General features: G+C 41.7%; 1 protein-coding gene across 1 annotated transcript in view; it reads right to left on the reverse strand.

The window, feature by feature from the left end:
• LOC100549998 (transmembrane protein 132B) overlaps positions 1-22825 on the reverse strand; it is a 183575-nt gene that overhangs the window by 58092 nt on the left and 102658 nt on the right. Inside the window, 1 exon segment of the mRNA XM_031555897.1 lies at positions 3952-4138. Within this exon segment, the coding sequence (XP_031411757.1) occupies positions 3952-4138 (187 nt within the window).

Below are 22825 nucleotides of genomic sequence, written 5' to 3' on the forward strand. Positions count from 1 at the left end.
GATATATCCTGTCTGCATTCATTTTCAAATCCACATTCCCTCTCAGCAAGAACCACGCTGCACTGCTTCTGGGATTAAAATAATTGGAATTATTCCAATGTCAGGGGTTGCCACAGCTTGGAGCTATGTGTTTTCTAAGTCTGTTGTCCAAAGACCCTAGAATTTCACCTTCTGCTTCTAACACAGTCTGAAAAAGGCATTTCCCTACATCTTTCTATCTGGGCATCTTATGACACCTGCTCTCAATACGTTTATTCTTATGCTTCTATATGAGAGCAGAACTATGCATATATCCAATTAGGAAATCCTATCAATAAGACTTCCTTGCTCAGAAGGGGTGAATTTTCCAATCTAGCTCTATCTACAGAAACAAGACCTTCCAGGAACAGAAGACAGGCTATGAGTATCAGCACATCTAGGACACGCATCATCTTTTAGTTTAAAACACAAACAGGAGGTATGATAGGTATGGAAGACCCAGAGTCCCTTTTGATCATCTCAGCATAAGTCAATGAAGTGTGAATACCAGACAAAATAAACAGTCTGTTTCTAAAATGGTGTAAAATGCACACAGCAATACCATCTGGGATCAGCTCCTAAGCAGGGCTGGAAGCAGTGCCAGAGGTACAGTGAGTGCTTCACACTTGGAATTGCTTTTGAACCGGTGCTCATCACCTGCTAAGAGGTACTAAGGCCATGCATGGACAAAAAAAAAAAAAAAAAAAGGGTTGTTTGTGTGTGTTCATTTGTTTCAGAGGTGCCATTTACCCTCTTACATCCTTCCATGCCTCAAAACAATCCTCACATAAAACCCAACGGCTTTTCTCACAAGGCTTTGGTTGGTTCCTCTCCCACACCGCTCTCAGCAGCTGCGGATGATGGAAATGACAGCATAGCATAACGAGAGCCTTCCCCACCACGATCCTCTAATAAGTGCTATAGGCCTGAAGCTTCTAAGCACTTCTCTGATTTACAGGAGACAAAAACAACTCCACAAAGAAAGCTGGTCCTTCCTGCAGCACTGGGGTTGTCACGGCTGTCACCCAGACCCAATCTCGAGACAGCTGTAGGATGCATGAATTGTGATCATCCATTTGGCATTTCTCTTTTCTTTGCTGTGTCAGCCAGCAATGGTCTGCATTCCCACTGCATCCTGCCCATGTGCTTTCCTACTGTGCACAGCACCTACGCTGCCTACCCAGAAGCAGAGAGATGACTTTCAGAATGCAAACCCAGAACCATTGGACTATGCCATTTCCATCTGGCCGTCGTTCCTCTGGAAATCCCAACAGCCTGGCTCCGTGCAGCTGTGGAAAATGGAGGTTTCAATTAGAAGGAGCTTAAGGACCTGGGGAGAAGCGTCCAATGATGCAGAAAGAGGACTCTTTTCCAGTATGAAATTTGTTTTCGTTTTTTCTCATTAGTGCTAATGTTTATTTATCTATATATTTTGAATGCACTGAATTTGGCAAGAAATAAGTTAAGAGATTTATTAGATGGAGGATCATCCAAATGAAAATGGACAGTCTGAGGCAATTCCCAAGAGCCTGCAATTACATTTTAGTCCTCCTCTTCCTACTAAAATGAAAATAAAATCCTCCATCTTATTTACAGGTACAATACAGAGAGAACGAAGTGCAGAACAATTGGTAGACCAGTATCTCACCTGGAGACCCTCCCTGACCATGCCATCTTCTGTGCATCTCAAAACAGTGCCTATTAATGTGCTTCTGAATCAACACCAAAGGATTAGCCAGAAATAAGCTGCAATATCAATTCATTACAGCAAGATTGTCTGCTAATAAGGAGCTATTTTCTTGCTAGACAATGTGCAAAAATCAGCTGTCTTCACTCAGAAACCCCAAAGCAAAAAAAAAAAAAGACAAAAGCAACAAAAAATGCTTTCAAGCTTGCTACAAAATGTAAATGTTAAGAACATCAGATTTTATGTTAAGGCTTCATAAACCCACTAAAGCAAGAAATCAGCTCTTTTCATCAGGCTATTATTCAAATGTTACTATGCAGTCTGCCACATCTTAATCTACCCAAAAAATAAAATAAAATAAAATAAAATAAAAAATCAGGCTGCTAATGAGGAAAATATCCCCACTGCTGTTTCCAGAGCCACCACAATGCAATGACAGAATAAGTCATCTGCAGCTCTTTCTGTTTTCTATCACTTGTTTAAGAAAGTAGCACGGAAAATGAACTTCTGATCAACTGCAGCAACAAAACAGATACTCCAAACACTACAGATGTGGATGTCTCCACATTAAAAGGCCCGATGCAGCCTACAGAGGCACACACATCTTGGAATGAAGGAATCACAGAATATCCTGAGCTGGAAGAGACCCACAAGCACCACCTAAACCCAAACCCTATGTCTGAGAGCACCATCCAAACACTCCTTGAGCTCCTTTTGTCCCTGACTGGGCCACATAGTGCCAGAACCTGCATCAGTTAGAGACAATTAAATGGAGCAGCACTGCAAACTGGCAATCATAAGGGGAGGAAATGCAAATGCAAGCTGCTGCTCCTGCCACTGGTGCCATCAGTTCTTCTATCAGCCTAGGGCCAGCCAGCCAAGGATGCTCACATGCAGCAACAAGTAATAGCCCACATGAGACCCCCAATTAAGGGGTAAGGGCATAAATCTATAAAGCATTTTGCTCTACTCCACAGTTATCTTATAACGATTAACTGTGTGAGATTAGCTCCACTTCAAATTCAGGTTTCACCTCAGATTTTGTCCAAGGACATTTAGAAATAGCTTAAAGCAACTGCCATAACTGCAAAGAGATGAAGTGAAGCCCTGGCCAAACCCTGGCACAGAAAGAAGCAAAGCTCTGATCCAGTGTTGACAATGAGCTCTGGGGTTGGATCTGCTTTTCCTTTATACCCACAGTGCTCTGCATGGCACAAAACCTGTGCTATCCATTTGGAACTAGCAATGCTATGTGCAAGTCAGTTCACGCACTACATTGTTTTTATTTTATATCTGATTCATCATTGCTACTTGATAACGTTCCATCCACACAATTAGAGGTTTGTTTCATCTCCTCTAGTCATGCTTACTGTTTATTAGAAGAAAATTCTCTATTGACTTTTCCACACATCATTTCTCCTCTATCCCTTGCTGTCAGTAAGCGCAGCCTTTGGCAGTAGGAACTGGAAATAAGATTTATTTAGGGCCTTGTTTACCTTTAGAAGCATCTTTCCTTGTTTTTGCCATACTAGGAGAAGCCAGCGGCCATGCAGAGAAAAATACCAATATTCCCTGATTAATTAGTAGAACAGAAGGAAAAGCAACACAGGCAGCGGGACAGATTGGAAAAAATTTACCCTTCAGAGGTGCTTAGCTCAAATTTACAGAGATATGGCTGTTACCCTAGTCTATGCACCTTAAATCCTGCCTGGAAAACATGTCCAGTACCTGAACCTTCAGAAAATATTTTGTCCTTTTCCTGTAACTCCAAGTGGACCTTTTGTTAAAGGGACACTTTGCAGCTCACTGGTCTGCATGCTTCTCAGGGGAAAAGCAAAGCAGAAACCAGCCCAGTTGTTTGGTTTAGCAATGAAGTTTCTCCTCACTTGCATGATAATTTATTTCATTGAAAATGTCTCAGCTAATTGCAACATTTACCCTTAGAGCACATGCACGGCAGTCACATTAATACACCAGAAGACAATGGCTCCAAAGGAGCTATTACCATGTACCAGGCCAATAATCCACAAACACTAAAGGATTTACACAAAAGACTCAAATAGTTTCCTAGGAGCCATTATGGCATATCAGGTAAATAAAATATTATTGAAAAGTATTTTTTGCATTTAAATCATTTGCAGCAGGTGCACAGGAAGTAGCACATAATAAAACGGTTCACATTCCCCTGAATACTAACGAGAATCAGCGGAAACGTTGAGCAGAAAGAAGCAGCAGCAGGTTCTTACCATGGCAAGAGGAACAATTCCAGCAAACATCGTTCGGCTGACAAAGATCTCAGAGACCACCAGCTCGCTCAGAGAATCATCTCGAGGGTATTCCACCTGCCAGGTGATCTGCTGGGCCCCCGCCGGGCTGCTGGTGTTGTCGATCTCAAAGTCCATCTGCAGGATCTCATAGGAGGTGATGTTTGCTCTGGGAAAAAAGAAAACAAAATTGTCCATAGAAGAAATATCAGTAGGATGTTACTGACAAAATACATTCTGACTTCTCTTTTCAACGGAAGGTTTACCGTTCAATTTAACATGCAGACTTGAAGACAGAAACCTAAACCAGGCTATACACTGGGCAATAGCCATCCTTTATAGACAGGTGACAACATCTTCTAGTTTCCTGACAGAGAGCCATCCTTCCCATTAAACCCAAGCATTCATTCCATGTAATCGTGAAAAACATACAGAATAAGCCCCAAACCCTGGGAACTGCACTGCATGGATGTTGCTGAATTACTTAATATAACATTATTATAATGGTGCTGCAAATATTAATGCTCCAAAACAACAGAATAGGCCAGAAACTTTGGTGTGCCCCTTCCCATAGCAGTGATTCACGAGCTGTGCTTATAGTGAGCTGTCTCTATGCTGCTACAAAGAACAGACACTTAAACATCCTTTTCCTCTTCCCAACTGCACAGAGGCAAGAAACTGTTTTTGCCATATGTTTTTGAAGGCACATTGTAAAGGGAAAAAATGAGCAGGAATTATTGATTTTCATGTTTTCTTTCTGACAAGAAACAACACAAACATATGCTTCAATGCCTGGAGGATAAATATTTTCCATGCTGACAGAAGATAATATCCACCTTCAGGCAAAACTAGAAGCATCTTTGGGTGGCCAACCAGGCAGCCAGCAAAAACTCTTTAAGAGAAATATTACTGTACATTGCTATGGATGTAATTAAGGCTGTTCTGTTAAAAAGTCTAACCACTGTGGGCACTACAATGGCACACTCAACTTCATGGTTTTCCACTTATCACTTCTGGCAGTTTGTTTTATCTACACTACATAAAATGAATTTGCTCGCAATGCAGAAATAAAATCTTGAGATGAGCTTTACATTAACTATGGATGTGGTTATTAGCCCTGTTAAGTACGTCTGGATCTGCAGTTTAGGTTCAATCTGTTCGAGCCAATAGTCCAATAGCTGCCACTCACAAACACCCACAAGCAGCTTCCAATTCTGAACAGAACTACTGACGGAGGGTTTTGCTTTGGATTCACCAATGAAATAAAGTCCAAATACTGTCAGGTCAGTCTGTAGTTATCAATCAAATCTGATGGGCCTTTGCTCTGTCTGTCACGCGTTCAAGTTTTCCTTTCCTCGTTTTTCTTTTATACACTCCCAAGGTAACCATAATAGTGATTTTCCATTTTTATGGCACACCAGGACTCAGATCTCTATAAGAAGAACATGTGTGCCTTGTCTATATAAGCAGGTTGAAGTAATACCTGGGAGTAAGTGACTCCTGCCCCTACAAATATGCAAAGGCCTTCACTGCATCCTTAGCACAGCAAGGAGCCTTCACCAGACAAAAGTTTCATTTAAAGACAGAGGTGATCGTTCACTGCTGGGTTGGAAATGAGCAGTGACACAACAGAAACTTTCCTCAGATCCAACTGATAGTTCATGCACACTAAAGCAGAGCTGACTTCCCAGGCAGGTGGTGGTCCTGCTTCAAAGGAGAATCCTTATTGTTGCCTGGAAAAACAACAGGGCTCACTAACTGCTTTCTGTTTTTGTCTCAGTAGCAAACCATGCAACACGAGATTGTAATACTAAATAAAGCTCCATTTCTCATTTGGAATTTTGCTGAAAGGCCGGGAATTACTGTATCCAGCTAGCTTTCACTCTTGAGTCTCCACCAATTGTACAGCTCTAGCAAACAAATGCTCAACTTTCTGCACCCCTTTGTTTGCCAGCAGGTTTTCAGTTTCCTCCAGAACAGCAGGTCAATGGATTTTCTCAAAGCTCTGGGCTCTTTTTTTTCCTCCTCAGGACAAAGACTCAGCTTTCATGCAATGCCAAGTGTGACAATATCTGGGTCACAGAATACCCCCATGGACTCACCCACCCTCCTTGTTCTGAGCCTCTTCCTGGATTACAGCTGTAACAAAACCATGATAAAACCTGGAAAGTTTTCTCAGAGTTGAGCTTTTCTGCTCACCACTGCATCTCCTGCAGAGGCTTCTTTCCTAGCAAGAGGATCAGTACTATATTCACACTTCTTGCAATTTATTATCCATCCTCTATAATACCGTGTGGGAGACCACTGCCTTTTCCAGTGAAATTGAATGAGGTTGCCAAAGTAAAAACAGAATTATATTAAATCATAAGCAAGACCTTAACGGTTAGCATCCACCCCTACCAGCTCCATCAGTTGAGAGCTCCACATCACAACGCCTGCATCTAAGTTTCCCTCCTCAAGATGCAGTACTGCACCCCTTTATCAAAGGAGACATCCCACCCTGCCACGGCCAGTCCTCAGCTTCTCCCTGATGTGACTTTCAGCAGGTGACCAATGCTGGTCTCTGTGGTCACTGTCAACGTGAAAGTGTTTGGTGAAGACAAAACACTACGAGTGGGAAAACCCACTAACAGAGGAGATGATGAACGTAACTCATGCTGTTATCAGTCGTTAAATCCCACTAAACCGTATTTTATCCTTTATCCTATTTCAGCTTTTTCTTGAGATTTATTCCATTTTTCTCTTAAGTAAGTCTGCACTATTGGGAAGAGCCTGATGGAATCTAAGGACTATAAATCACTTCCCCTTTCCAAATCTTTCTTCTCTTTTTAGTTTAATACTTCTGTTGCCCAGTGAAGTCTTCTTGGTTTAGAAGGATTTTGCCAAACCTCAGTTTGAGTTTAGAGGAGCAATAAAAAATAAAAAGTCAAAATTACTTTTATAAAAAAAGATTATTTCCTGCAAGCGCAAGGAAAAGACCTTATAATTTTAGGCAGCTGGCATGGTTGCTAATAAGTCCATTTCTATGGAAATGAGTTCATAACTATTAATTTTGCCTGCTCCTGATCTATTCTTGATGAGCCTTTCAAATTTAGAAAAGCGCTTCATGATTCTCTCAATTTGGTAATTACTAACTCCCTTTGATGAATCCAGCCCAGTATTTCAGACATGAGACATTCATTAGACATTTTTCTTTCTGGTGAGAGGAGAAAAAGAAACCATGGCCTTGGATTTATTTCCTCTCCCAAACTCTAGCAAGTAGACCTTCTTCTTCCTATTGCAGTTTATAATGCTCTCCGTGCACTTTCATAACACCACCTTTGGTGCTGGAAGATCCCCCAGAAAGCCCTGACATTTGGGCTCAATTTCCTGATGTCACACCTCACCTACACCTCACCCACCTCACCAGGCTGAAACTGAAGCATTTCCTCTGGATGTTAAGCCAGAAAGTAGCATGCACCAACCCACAGGCTGCCTCTTCTCCATCAGAAACACTCTCCCAACACAACAAAGCACAGGCTGCACAAAGAACAACAATACTAAGACCTGGGTTTCAAGTGCCCCTAAGCACCTTAAGAGGTCCTCCATCCCTGCATTCAGGTGCTTTTTAGAGATTCACACCATTTTTGGAGGGCTATCTGTTACCTCTTTACATATATTCTGATGGACTCTCTTCCTGAATCTGCTAGTATATGCAAAGAGTAAGAAATATATGCATGTATTTAATCTGAATCTAGGAAAAAAAGCCATATTTTGCTTCTCCACATTTACTATCTTATTAGGAATTAATATGGAATGGCACAGGCTCATCTTACAAAATGACAGATTACTGTGAATGCCCACTGTCGCATTAATATTAGTGATTTCTGTAAGAACTACAAAATCACCTGGCATTGAAAAAGTAAAGAATTAAACTTATTCCTAATTTTTGTCAAAGCAAAACATGGGATTATTGAATTAAGTACCGGAACGATGCACAGTGATTGATGTTGTGGTGGCAGTGGCAGTCTAAATAGTAGTTACCATAAATAAACAAACACCTATTAGCTGTAAGGACTTGCATTGCTAACCTAACTGAAGAGCCTGCCCTCCACAACTCCAGAAAGAAGGAAATCTGGCCCCCACCACCACGCATCAACAACTTAGCTGACAGACAGAACCTCCTACTGGTGCTGTTGGCTACTAAAGGAAATCATAAGCTTCATCCATTCATAAAATAACTTTTCCTGTAAACAGCAAACTAACTGTTTACGAGGCACACGGCAGTGTAAATAAACTCATAAAAAATGGAGCAGACACGAGGTAATTGAAAATAATAAAACGTCTGGTATCGTGTTGCCTCCGAGTCTCCTCAAGGTTAATAATGGTCAATTCCACTCTCGCTGACAAATTGTCACCAAATTCAATGAGAACAGGATTATATAAGCAAAGTACATTAGTTTATGAAATATTTCAGTAATACAGGTCTCACTCCTTTGATCTCAAGAGGATTAATTTCACAAGCACGGCTTACCAAAGAGCAAACACTTACAAGAGGAGAGTTTTCAACAACTGATTGGAAATGCTCGTGACCCTGATTTCCTACTGAAGTCAAATGAAGCAGCAGACGGCTTGGATCTCTTGGGGAAAAGATCCAGATTGAAGGTCCTGACCTTCTTCCCCTTCAGGAAATTAAGACTCCAGTAGTCCAAAATGAAGGAAATGAGACGCAATGTCTCCTAACAGAGCAGCATCCAGTTTATGAATTGCAAAGATTTGCATACTGTCAGTCTTTATACCTTGCTGAGTGTTGCTCTTCACAGACACATGGGCTATGTAAACACCTATATAGGATAAAACCAAGCTGTTCCATATGTTAAGAATGCATGCACTGACAGAGTAGGTTTTAATAATCTAGTAAAAGGTATAAAAAACAAAGAAACTTTTGTTTGAAATGCACCACCAAAACCAGGTATTATTCATGGTATTTTTGCTTAGCCAACATTTTCCCACAACTGAAAACAATAAATCTAGATAACGAGCAAACCTTTTAAGCTTTTCAGCTTCATTCACTGCCAATTCACAACTGTGCTGCTCACTAACAACTTGCAATAACTTTATTTGATTTTATCAACATCATCATGACAACCCTGGAGACAACTGAGACAATTGCTTCAATTATTTTTATTTGCTTCCACCCTTGTGACAGCGCACAGAAATTCTTCCAGTAAAAGAGTCCTTAGATACTATTTTAGTTAGCCTTTAGTAAAACAGGACTTAAAAGAACCAAAATCAGTCTGGATGTAATTGGTACAGTCCATTGCTGGGTACTGGGACTCCATTTGCTCCTTTGTTACAGCTCTCCCTTTTGAAACAGCATGTAAGCTTTTGGGGGTTTATAAAAGCACTTTGATTGCACTGAATATTTTTCTGACTACTATTTAGAGCCTCTTTATTGCTGTGCTGTGTATTTCTTGAAATAAAGCTCCTCTGCCAGGAGAAAGCATCTTGCTGGGGAGTATAACAAACCCATCCAATAAGAAACTGGGGCCAAAGTTTAGCTGATGTTGGATGCAAATACAGAGGGAACTATTTTTGTACACAAATAATAAATGATTTTTTGATGAAAAATTTACGCTGAATTCTAACCAGTTAATAAATACCAGTGCCCAAATGGTGCTTAGAATTTTTCTCTCAACTGTTGAGAAATCTCTGTGTATTTACATACCATAATCACATGGTGTATTTTCACACTGTTGTGCCAGCAGCTGAAGTACACCATAAAGCAGTGATGGCTTTTTAAGCAACCAATGACTAAACTTCCACGACAATAAATCCAGTGATACAAGAACTTCTTTGCAATGCATAACTGCCATTACAAACATCTCCCTTCAGAAACTCTCAAAAGACCTTTAAATGAACAAGAGTAGAATTTTGGGAGATACTTCTTTTACCGTTTCTGATACTTCAGTTTAATAACCCAAGGCATGTCTATATTCAGCCAAGCTGCACATAACATCAGGGCAGCAAACAGTGAAGTTAACCTTCAAAGAGAACTGAATGGTCTGGGTCACTCAGGGAATCGATGGTGCAGCCACTGAAAATAACCCAAAAGTTACTTGCTAGAAATCCATTGCCATGCAAGGGGACAGGTTCGATCTGCCTATAAAGTCACCACCTTACAGCCAAACAAATGTGCTCCCTGCAGGTAATTAAGTAGAAGGAAAAGGCTGATCTCCCACACAGCTCCTCCATCATCTCTGCCCCATTTTAGTGGCTACAAGCTCAGCATAGCAAAGATGTTTCACTCCATCCTGTTCTTCCTCAGCCAGCTATGAAATGGAAGACATATAATTTAATTTCCCTGAACACTTCCAAATTTACCACAGGTTATCAGGAAGAACGACTCCACATGACAGCTCCTGAGCCCATACCACTATGTAAGGCTCTTGGATCCTTACAAACGCACACAGCTTCCTCATCTTCCTGAGTGAAGAGCTCTGTAAATGAAGCCTAGGTTCATCAACCCCAGGGTTGACTTCTTCCTCAACTTACACTTCCAACAAAAAGTTTCCTTGGCATTTTAACACCTTACAATTTCCACGTGGCTGACATTAGTACTAACTGAACAAACTCATTCATATACACCAGGTGCATGGGTACAGAAAAATGTGATTTGCCCCAGGAGATGTTACTGGTGATCCAGTTGCTCTTTTGATTTCAACTGAAGCTGGCAGCTTCTATGCTGGGGAGAAACAGCAACCAGAGGGGATAATCTAAAGATGCAAACTCTCCACGTGCTGCATTTATGAATGAAAGGGAAGAGGAGACAGGCTGCAGATGGTAGCACTCACATACCTAATTCGCTGGAGGATGCATGAAAACAGTGACAAATGGTGCTCTGTTCTCGAGGACTTTAAAAGCCTAATGTGACACCTTCAACTTAATCCTCTGCTTAATGGGCAAAGGGTGGAAACGAACATGTAGCGGAATGCCAAGCAGTCGGCAAGGACAATGGAAAGTTAATAAGCAATGGTTTGTTCCAAAACTTGCTTGAGTGCACAGAACTCATGAATCTGCTGCAGAAGATACCGTAATTCCAACTGCACAAAATGAAGAACAAATCAAGGCAGGAACACAAGCAAGAATTATTTGCTTCCTCCTACATTCTGTTCCAATTTAGAGAGTAAGCATCTAAAGAATTAGACAGCTATCTTCGAACTTAACGTGCACCCACATGAAGAAGTACAAGCAGGGCTGTCCTGTGGCTACTTCACATTTCTGCTAAGAAAAACATGGCCGTGACAACATCCTCAGTGAAGCTAACAGAGATGATCAGTGTTGTCTGTCAGTGTCAACACAAACAGGACCTCTTCTCCCCCCACCTCCTTCAGAGAGACCTGGTGCACATATGATTGCTTTATTTTATAGTCTGGCGATTATGAGAAAAAAGAGCTATCTTTTTCCTGCTGTTATTGATATCCACTGAACAGACAGTGGAACTGTTAAAGTTAACTGGCATCTAAAAGTTTCCCATGTTTTAAATGATAAACAGGATTAACTCGGCTGAGCAAGCAGGGTAAGAGCAGAAAAGGGCCAATCACAGTTCCATTACATACCCCTTCCTCTTGTTAACAGAGAACTGCTTACAGCTCTCATCTTCACAACAAAACCCAAAGCATGAGAGCTGAGCAAGGAGATTTAATGTAATCCACTCCCATAAAGCCTGTTTTTCTCCAATAAAGAAATCCCAATTTCTCCAGAAGTGCCAAGATAACTCCGAATGACAAAAAGCAGAGAGGCGGATTTAATATTTCTCTCTCTCTTCTAAAGTCATTCCACAATTAGCTTCTAATGGCATGTAAGTGAGGTCAGCACAATGGTCACCACATAACATCTCCGGGTCACCTTTTTAAAGGGTAATCATTACTTTGTCACACTTGCAAGACAATGATTTCCCAACATGTGATGGATTCCCATGCAGTGACAGCTATTGACGTGCACTGGGTGGCTGCTGGGGTATTGCTCAGAGCTAAGGTCAGCCCATGAATTAATGAGCCTGGCTGCAAGCGAGCAATAAGCGAGGTTAATTCATTTAGGCTCTGGAAGGGAATGATTAGAAACAGGAAGGGGAGAAGAGGCGTTCCATCCCACCTTCCCCATCCCTGGTCTATAGGACAGAATGACCCAATGGAGTCCCAGTAGGACAGAACCGCAATGGAGACTTAACTGCTCAAACCATTCCCTCCTTCCTCCTGCCCCCTCCCAGCTCTCTTCTTCCCCATAAAAGCATGTTCAGGCCTGGAAAATTGTTCAGCTGAAATCCTCAGATTTTGTTGAGTCCTGGTACTCCCTGAGACAGCCGTATTTACACCACTGCTGCTGGGTACTCCTGCTGGAAGCAATCTACTTTCAAGCTTTCTCAGTTTCCCTTTGCAAAAACTTTGAGATCCCTCACTGCTATCAGATGTAGAGACACACCCCAAAATAAATAAAATATTCTAGTTCCTTTAACCTAATTCCTCATTACCTAACTGGACCAGATCATCTGAGAGGTCTTTCCCAACCTTAATGATTCTATGACTCTATGATTCTAATTCAAATGCAGCAACCTCAGCTCCCCACCACCTAAACACATCCTTCCACATCCATGAATGTGTTTCCAAGGCTCTGAAAACCACCACCAAACTCCCAGATCCAGCTTCCAACCTGCTAGACCCACCAACCATACCAGCAGCCATCTCTCATTTGGATCAACAGTCACATCTGAGCATCTCCACGGATTTAACAGCACTTTCAAGCGTGTCCTCTATGTTTACTGAAAGGAATTCTGTCGTTGGACCATTTAAAAGAAAAAAAAAAAAGAAATGGAAAGAAAAACACAGTATGATAAGACAGCAGCTAAACGTATACTGATTGCAGTAATTGCATCCATTCCTCTGTTGGAAAGCCTTGTATTGTATTTCTAATATGTGCTGATAAGTGCATTCACAACATAAGATTAACAGCCTCCAGACAAGAATGGCTATTATGTTTAACAGACTGATTAGCAAGTGACAGAGCTGCAAACTGTAGTCCTCGTAAATCGGTTGCTTTTAAATTACAGCAGCATTTTATGGTCCCATTTTTAAAATGCAACGGTTTGTTACACATATGCGGTGTAATTCCTATCTGACAATAATAGAGGACAGCAAGATTTGAGCTTTTAATCTTCAGATCTCAATTAAAGCATTGCTCATTTTCTTTTTAATTACAGTAAAATCTGTGCTGTACGTGGCACTCTTTATGGAACCTCCTGGCTTAAACATCTCCCAGACACCATCCCCAAGCACAGGGACAGCCAATATCTTTTATAAGTCCTACTTCATTCAAGCTGCCATCTTTGTGCCTCCACCAGCCCTGCTCACCTCCTGGAACAGAAACCAAAGCACAGATCTCCAACTGACGTCCATTCAGACTTGCCAGAGCAGGCTTGCCCCTGCTACAACCAGGTCTGCTTACACCTCAAATGAATGGAGCTCCTAATTAATTCCCTGCATTTTCTAACAGCAAGTGGTAGGATTTAGGCACATCGTTCCTTGCGGTGCTTCTGAAAATCCTGCCATCAAATGTGTGATTCTGTTTTTGTTGACTGCTCTTATTTTTCTCGCTGTAACATATGAGAGCACCAGTCTTGGATTTGGGCCCTCTGTGTATTTCATACAAACACAACTATAAAGGCAGCCCTGACCCCACAGAGTGTGCAGTCCACAAGACAGAGACAGAGAAGAGATGCAACAATCTGCACCACTTTAAATTCATACACAAAACAGAAACCCTTTAAGCATGAATTTATCTACAGACTTTCAAGCTCAATGACATCATGCACTTCAAACCAGTTTATTTATAACATAAAGCTTAGTATAACTTGTAAGGAGACAGAATAAATGAATTTGTTCTATCACAGAACTTCATCAGATACAATACAGATGGCTCTGCTACCATGGTTAAAAATAGCCTACACATTTTGAAATCAGCTCAAGGCATTTATCAAATTAGGAAACTGGTGAAAGAGGATGTCTAGCTTGTATACTGTAATTGGAATACCCACCCAGTGGTTTGGTGCTTTTGTTTTTGGTTTGCTTTTATTAATTCTATCTCACAAGTTCAGCATTTGGTCCTTGACAGTCAGCTGAACTGGGAAAACTCAGTTTCCCAAACCATTTTTCTTTGCTAAACAGCAGGACAGAACAACTCGAGGTTGCTTACCATATGTAGAAGAGAAGGGAGGAAACCATCCAAAGAGCAACCCAGGGTAGAGCGAATACAGAATCACAGAGTGCTTAAGGTTGGAAAGACCTGTCAGTTGGTCCAACACCAACCCATCCCCACCATACCCACTAACCTTGTCACTCAGTGAGACAGCTACCCTTCTCTTGAAGGGTAAAATACTTCAGAAACAAAACGACTAAAGCAAACCTGGCATGCAGGCTAAGTAGCCCAACGCATCATGCAGGATGTAAAAGGAAGATTGCAATTAATAGATCCCAAGCGGTAAGCCTTGCAGTTAATTGTCAGTGAGATTGCACCACAGAAGTGGCCTCCTTGATTGTGGCTTCCTCCTGCATGCTCACAGAGCCATCCACGTATGTTTCCCAGCTAAACTGGAGCAGACAGGGAGACAGAGTGCAGACTTCCCCCACAGTCCTGCAAACACTGCTGTCTGAGGAACGAAATCCATTTGCTTCTCAGCTTTCATGGCTCTTGTTCTCACATTCCACCCACAGATGGAAATTAGGTGTTGATGTTCGCTGAGAACTTATTTACTGAAGGATTTAAAGCAAGATTTTTGAAGGAGTTGTGTGTGTCTTTTCTACTAAGCTGCAGCAAACCCTGGGGTCCCCAGACCCCTGGATGCCTCTGTGTCCCCTGCAGCCCCCATGTCACAGCCCTGCTCCCTGGGAGCCTTCAGCAGAGCCTTCCTCACTGCCAGCTTCAAGCCACATCTACTGGATTCTAATGATAGTTCCGTGCCCAGGTCCTTGTACAATCACCTGTGGTCAGAACACCAACTGAAGTATGATCGATTACCAGTTATCTGACCAAGAAGTACCTAGCACATTACTCTCCAGAGCAGGCGTACAGAGCAGGACCACATGGGAAGTCTGAATTTCTGACATCAGCGTGAGCTATGCAGCTGACATCCGTGGGCAGATGATGAAGATCTGTTTTCATCTAAATCTAATACTTTCTCCGGAAGGGGAACATACATTTTAAAAGATCAACATATAGTAACTTCTGGCTGGAATATCGAGTTCAACGTTTACTACTGCCTTTACAGGATGCATTTAAAAGGCAAAAAGATACCATTAGAATTCATAAGATCCACACTGTGGACTTATTGCTTACTAAGACAGGTATTAGCTGCTTCCTCCTACTTCAATTTATCAGTACACCGTGCCCATATTTTGTTTTCAAGAGGATTACAACAGCACATACAATAATATGAATGTTTCTGCAGGTAATAATTGAAAATGAGATCAGTTGATAAACTGCTTTGATAAGAATTCCGACACGTACGAGGAGAAAAATATGACATGCATCCCTTCTGGACTTGCTCCTTTGCAATGACCTTAGAAATGAAGGAAAATTGCTTCTCATCAGCTCCTGCTCATCTAAAGCCCACCTCAGTCCCTCTGGATACTGCTGCTCACAGCATCCCTCCCCTTGCTGCCTCTATCTCCATCTCTGAAACATCAGGAGAGCAGGGAGAAAAATGATTTAAGAAAGCAATGGAAATTTCTTTTAGTGAAAAAAGAGAGGGGGGAAAAAAAAGATTTGAAAAAATGCTTTCCAACTTCTGTTTTTTTTAATTCAAACCACTTGCCTCCAGAATCCCAACCATTCAAACTACTTAGTGCCCAAGCACCAAGCACACAGAGCAGAACGTGGGAGGGAAGTGTCGCTTATCAGATTTAGCTGCAAGATTTGTACTTCTGCATTCTCTTTCAGCAGAGGAAATGCAGAAAAACAAAAACCTTTAAATTCAGGAAGCAGGTTGGAAGGCAATCCTGTCCTAATCATAGGGTTTTCTTAACGTTTGTGAGCGATTGGAGGAGTTACGACTTTAATTTCATATAAAGCAATTTTTGATTTCAGTGCTAAAATGTGGGTGTTCCAAGGAGACCTGCAAAGTAGAATAAACAAGATAAAGGCTCTTTTCCCCTTAATCAGTATTTGATGACACACTGGTTTTAAACCACCTTTTACTAGCATGTACAGTTTGCATTTGGCTTATGAAATAAGAACAAGAATATCTTCACTGAAGGGACCTCAGAGATCTTCCAGTTTCAACCCCGGTGTGAGTCCACAGCCCTGCCCAGAGCCCACCACAAAGCAGAAGTGGCACAGAAAGGACAAACCATGCATTAAGTGAGGATCACCTCTTCTCCCCATTTTGAGCCACATTCATCAAACATCTAAAGTGCAATTGGAAACCTGCTTCCAGAAAAGAAAGAATCAGGAAAAAAAAAACAATAAGAACATCAGCCACACAAACATCTGGAGAATAACCCAGAAGGGCAAAACATTTCTTTGGAGGTCTGCAAGCAGCCAAGAGATGACAGTACTCTAATTAAAATGGCAGGCTGCAAAACACATCCGAATGGCTTTCCTTCCAACCCAGCCCTGCTCAGATCCTCGGTACTGAAGAAAACATCAGGTTGCTCTGAGAGTTGTTTCCATAAAGAAAATACAGATAATGATGCATCTCTAAAACTCTCTTCCTTTTAATTTAAAACTGAGAGGACCATGTGCATAAATGGGGCAAGAGGCCAGATGATTCTGCTCCCAGAGCAATGCACAGAAACAAGGCTCATCACAGGCCTTTTATTTTACTCAGGATTTCTTTTTTATTTATTTACTCTTCTTTCTCTCTTCACTCATCTATTCATCTACCCACTGGAGTACTGAAAATTCAAGTTCTTGTTCTTCTGATTCATATTCAAATTCAAATACATATAAACACACAGCACAGCCTTCAGTGTGAAAGTTTGAAGAGTTTAGTTGTGGATTTAGGGTCTTTTTAAGTGTATAACAAGCCAATTAAAGAGACTGAATCAGTACCTTTTAGATGAATACACAGGAAATGAGAGGAACATGGCAATAGTGATACATTTTCCAGCCTGAACTCCCAGGAACATGTGGTATACGCTATTATTTTATGTATAATGAGTAACTTGTAATGTGTTTATCTCATCAAGGAAATCACTTTTCCCCTCACTTTTGCATTCCCTGTGTGCTTAATGAAGTGGGTTTGCTTTTGATGAAGGTAACTGCATAACTAATCTCTTCTGAACGACTCCTGTGGTTTGGTCACAGTCTCTATAGATGCGCTCATGTCCTCAGCTGGCAACCAAACACAACCAAGACCACCTGCTCCAAAGGCCTGAGGGTACAGGAGACTGTCTACAAAGCACCACAGTCAGATACAGTCAGTACCATTCTCATAGTTGGATGTATGCGCATTACTTATGCTGAGTCCCCTCAGCTACACCTGCTGAGACCCCGCTCACACAACAAAGCAGGCCCCAAGCCTTGCAGCAGCCCCCAGACACACAGGCTCAGGCCATGTCACACAGCACATCTCAGACCCTGCAGGAGAAGGACAGTTTGGCCACACCAAGCTCTCTGCTAGGACCCCTGACCAGGTCCACGACCACCAGGTCTCTCTGGCTCTGCCTCAAAGCAGACAGCTGAGTCTAAGGCTTCCCAGACAGGCAACAGGAAAAGCTTTTTTCTCTAGAATGACTGATCCAGAAGAGAAAGGCAGCAGCAAATAGAACAACGTCCTGCTGGGATCAAGCAACTCAATGTTTCTGTTGAATGGATGTAAATCAACACATTTCTGACAAGTCCAATAAAACTAAAGACTCCAATTCAGAGTATACTTACCCAGAGGGAGACACTGCAGTAATAGTTTACTAACTGAACACTTAATGCTTGCATAAAAGCTAGGATATTCAGGATTTCCTGCTGGGAAATCATTCTGGAAACAATTCCAGTCATCACAGAGGTGGGTGGCCCCTTCAGGGGGCTTGGCTATTGAAGGGACACGGGCTAAGGCCTTCTGTCCAGATGGCCCCTGCTGTCTGAATTCTCTGCTTACAACAGAAGCACCAGAGGACCTGCTAACCTGGCAGGCAGCAGCCCCACAGCCACACTGCCATACGGCACCTAAATTTGGAATGAAAAGGAAATACATCCAGCAGAGCACACAAGAAAAGTTTAGGGAGACAGAACACATTCAATCAACCAGGACGCGGGAATAAACAGCAATGTTTCTGCAAATACCAGAGACCTACAGGTAGGAAAAGCAGTCAAGGGGGACATCATTTTGTCATTTATGAGAAAGTCATCCTGGATCCACCTGGATAATGCTCCCATTCCGGAACAGCAGAGCAATTGCTGTCAAGCAAACCATCAGGACTACAATCTGTAACTTGAATAATGCTTTTTCTCCTGTATATAACATATTTCTTCCTTGCACCTTTCCTTCTGTCTTTAACCTTAGAAAAAAATATATGATTTGTAATAACGATAATAAAAATGGATTTCAAACGAACAGTCCTTACAATCACTGAAATAAATATATGGAAAATACATTTAATTATTACCACAGCAATCTGGAAAGTGTTTTGCTATAATTAAAAGGATAACTACCTTTCTCTACTTTAGCAAACTCATGAATTAATAATTCAGGGCAGCTTTGCCAGAGTAAATTTATTTGCAAATATTACTAGTAACACACTCTCATGGTATATCACTTTGGATGTGTAGATCCAAACTCACAAGCTTGTCTTGCTTGAACAAAACGACTGCTTCAATAAGCGAAGTAGGACCCCAGAAATCTCTAGCTAAGGTTAAATAATCCTTACTGCATGGGTAATGGCACCATACTGAGCAGATGTGCTAGGCCATGAACCTACTTGTTCATCGTTAGTACCACATAAAGAACACTTAGTACCTCACTCGTGCACAGACCTACAGGCTATGGTCATTTATGAAAGTTTCTTGCAAAATCACTTCAAAAGTCAAATAATGTCCTCAAATCACAAGCAGCTCATGGACAACCCAAACCAAGCAGAAGCAAAACAAAACATTTACTACACATTGTACATCCAGCTCAAAAAATTGCCTTGAATAACTCACTGTTATGTTTTGGTTTATTACCTGCTATGATACAGTAAGGAACAAAAATCTTTACTGAAGAATGAATGTATCCTATTTAGAGTTCCATTCAGCAACGATGTTATAAGGTCTGCGTGTGTAGGTCACAGATGAAATATAGACCATGAGCTCTGTTGCTTGAAATATAGATCACAATAAAGAGTATTATAAAGCTAGTGCTGTCTGGAAAACTGCCATGCTTTTTAAGATAGAAACAATGGACACATGTCTGTATCTCAGTTGAAATAAAGATGCTTATGAAGACTGCAAAGGGAAAGAAATGGAAATTACAACAAAAACTGAACTGTAAGGATGTTTAGTATGTAATTATTTAAGCAGAAACATTGAATCATTTAGTATGGAAAGACCACTATGATCATCCAGTCTAACCATCAGATCATCTTGTCCAGCCATCAAAGATCCTTAATAAGTTACACAAACAAGCTTAGTATATAAAGTTAGGTTTAAAAAACTAGTTCAGTTTCTGGAAGGGAAAAAATGGACTAGTCTTAGATCAGTAATATACATTAGTATGGCACCTTTACTTAATGTATGAAATATATAATATTAAATGTGTAATGTTGAAGTGGGACAAAATTATTTATGGCAAAGAATCAAGAAAAAGCACCTACTTGATAAGCACAGGCATTGAACAATCAAAGACGAAGCATGATTTTCCATTGGACTCTCTCCACAAACAAATGGGAAATGTTTGACAGTGTAGGGCATATACCTACGTACACACACCTTCAACTTGTTTTGCTCTTTCTTCAACACAAAAACTTTGGAATGTCACATCCTGATGCATGCTCGTGCGTTCTGCCCTGCTCTCTCTGGTGTCTGTGGTTTTGCATAGGTCTCTGTGGGTTTGCACTAAGCCTCCTGCAAGGGCACTTCCCAACAAACGGAAAGCCTGAAGCCCATGTCAGTACATCTGCAGTCTGGCATCACCACACCTTGTGGCTGCCAATTTGAGATTTCCATGGATGGTGCTGTTCAGCAACACCAGTGACCATCTGTTTCTTCCTCCTCCTCCTCTTTCTTCTCCTTATCCCTCGCTATAATAACCGAGATATCCTGGAAGCAAAGGGAGTTTAGAATTTGCAGTGGATGACACAACATCTGCTGATTTAGTTCCCAGTAAAAGGAAGGAAAGAAAGGTTTTGAAAGAGGGAGTAAAGTAGAGGGTTAATGGGGAAGATGGAACGGCTTGGAGCTGTGTGATTTGACAGCCCATTTCCCTGCATGGTGGGTGGAAGAGCAAGGCTCCATACCTTGGTGTGTCGGAAACAGGAATGATGTGATTGCTGCAGGCAGGAATCAAAAAGAAAAGCAAGCTGACCCCTGGCCATCTCTGCAGCAGCATGCTATGCAGGGGGGTGAGCAGGAATGGAGATTAATAGCTTCATTCAAGTGCATTGTCTCTGCTTTCCACATTAAGTGCTTTAAAGCAAGCGATCATTTTGATGCTTTGCATTTCCATGCTTGCAGCCTACGTTCTTCCATGACAATGTACCAAAGGAATTTCAACTTTCCTTTTAGAGCTTCATATTAACTGAGGAATGCCCACACCACCTCTCACTCTGCTTTGGAATGAGATAGGGCTTTGCCTCAGGAGAACTCAGATCTGGTGTCAGCACTTCATAAGCTTCTGGCTACAGGATGTATTAGAGGACAAGAGCTGGTTTTGCAGCTAAATGGCCACAACAAGGCCAACAAACTGCACATTAGAGATTCCTATTACCCTGCTGCATTCAGGTGTGGGAGAAGAAGGGCAATCATCTCACATGGAGGAGCCCAGCCATCTTCAGAACTGCCCCTTCCTCCAGGAGGCACAGAGCACAAGAAGGGCTGCAGCTTCAGCATGCCTCATCCCTGCTCCATCCCACTTTGTTTCAGGACTGTCGCTCCATTAAGAAACAAGCAGTGCTGTGCAGAGGAAGGAGCAGAGCCCCTTTTTTATACTATAGGTCTGCCTAGCACCCACGCTTTGTGCTGCTCCCACTGCTCTGCTCAAGGGCTGAGGCAGACCAAGGGCACATCCCTCTGCTCACTGTGGCCCCAAAGATCCCTGAGGGAAGGTGTCTAAGGGATGGAGGAGGTGTCAGGACAGCACAAGCATGCAGCAATCTATGCCCCAAGCCCTCCAAAAACTAGTAATGATGTACTACACAGAAACTTCCCCCCAAAAATGAAATTTAGTATTACCAAATGCATTTTTCAAAATATATCTTTTGCTCTTCCAAACCCATGTAAACTTTTATCATCTCCAATATCCTCTGACTTTCATGGGTAATGAAATGCAGCACCTTCTTTTACACCAAAGCTGCCAGCTGCCAGTTTCAGTTGATGCCACCAATTCTTTTTTTGGGTAAGAATCTCCCTATTCACCTGACACAGTGTTCGTTTCTTCAGACCTCATTCCCTCTGAGGTAGGCATACACGTTCCAACAGATATACTCCCTTCCCTGCAGAACACAGATGCCACCTTCTAAGCTGCTAATTTTTCTCTTTTCACTTAATTAAAAATTACCTTCTGCATCTTCAGTTTCATAACCAAATGTCTGCTATATATAAGGTAAAGGAATTTATGGAAATTCAGTTGAAGAAAGTAGGTATATTTCTTTAACTAATAAATACTAGAAAGATATTCATTAAAGCAAATTAAAATAATGGTACTCTGAAATTAAAAGGCTACAAGTAATAATTTCTTTCAAATACAGAAAGTGGGTTCAGTCTGCAGCAGCGAAAGATGTGGCACTGCATTATGTTTTATATGGGAGTATTTCAGGCAGTCAGCCTGGCAATTTCAGCTCACTGAGTATTATGTAAGGATGGAAAACTGCACAGTTCTCACATTTAAAGAAGTGGAGTCACTTTGACTTTGCTCACCGAGATTCTGCTCCAAACAGCCACGTCTGTGCTGATCTCCTCCAGGGCCTGTATTGCTGCTGCCATTGTTATCTCCTGGAGAAGAGGACTTCCAACCTGTGTGAAAACTAGAGCCTCTAACTTGTCTAGATTTGAAGGTGAGACGCCAAGATATAACGCACAGCTAACACAATGATGACTCAACAAACAAGCAACCTGTCCTGCAAACAACTGGAGGATCCAAAAGAAAGAAAACAGCCTGAATCTAAAATAAGCTGGTACGCTTGAAAGAGACAGAAATCTCAATTGCTTCAGCAGCAAAAACTTGGAGAAAAATGACTGTCAAATATCACAAAACCTATAACCATGGCGTGTCTGAGTTAGCTTGCAACCAAGCATTATAAGAAAGGAATTTCAGTGCTGAGCACAACTTAGTTTTAGAGGGAAGTGGATGTTCAGTTGTGATAGAACACAAATGAATTAAACCTCTTTAACGGGTTCTCAACAATAATGCACATTAAATGCTCGGAGAAATTCCTCCAGGCAACAGTGATTAAATAAACGTAAAGTGCTTTCACATTAAAAGGGCATGATCCTGCATCAGGGAAGAGAGGTTTGGCTTCCTTTTAACTGCAGCTTCCAAGCACCTGCACTGAGCACAGTACCATACACACAACAGGTGAGAGGCAGCATCCAGCCCTACATGGGAGCAGCACAAAGCTCATCAACAGCGAGATCAAAGCAGCACCAGCTGCCTCAGTGCTGCAAGGAACGATGCTATCAGCCCCACACGGGTCCC

Source organism: Meleagris gallopavo, chromosome 17 (assembly GCF_000146605.3).
Source record: "Meleagris gallopavo isolate NT-WF06-2002-E0010 breed Aviagen turkey brand Nicholas breeding stock chromosome 17, Turkey_5.1, whole genome shotgun sequence".
In the NCBI taxonomy this organism is placed as follows: domain Eukaryota; kingdom Metazoa; phylum Chordata; class Aves; order Galliformes; family Phasianidae; genus Meleagris; species Meleagris gallopavo.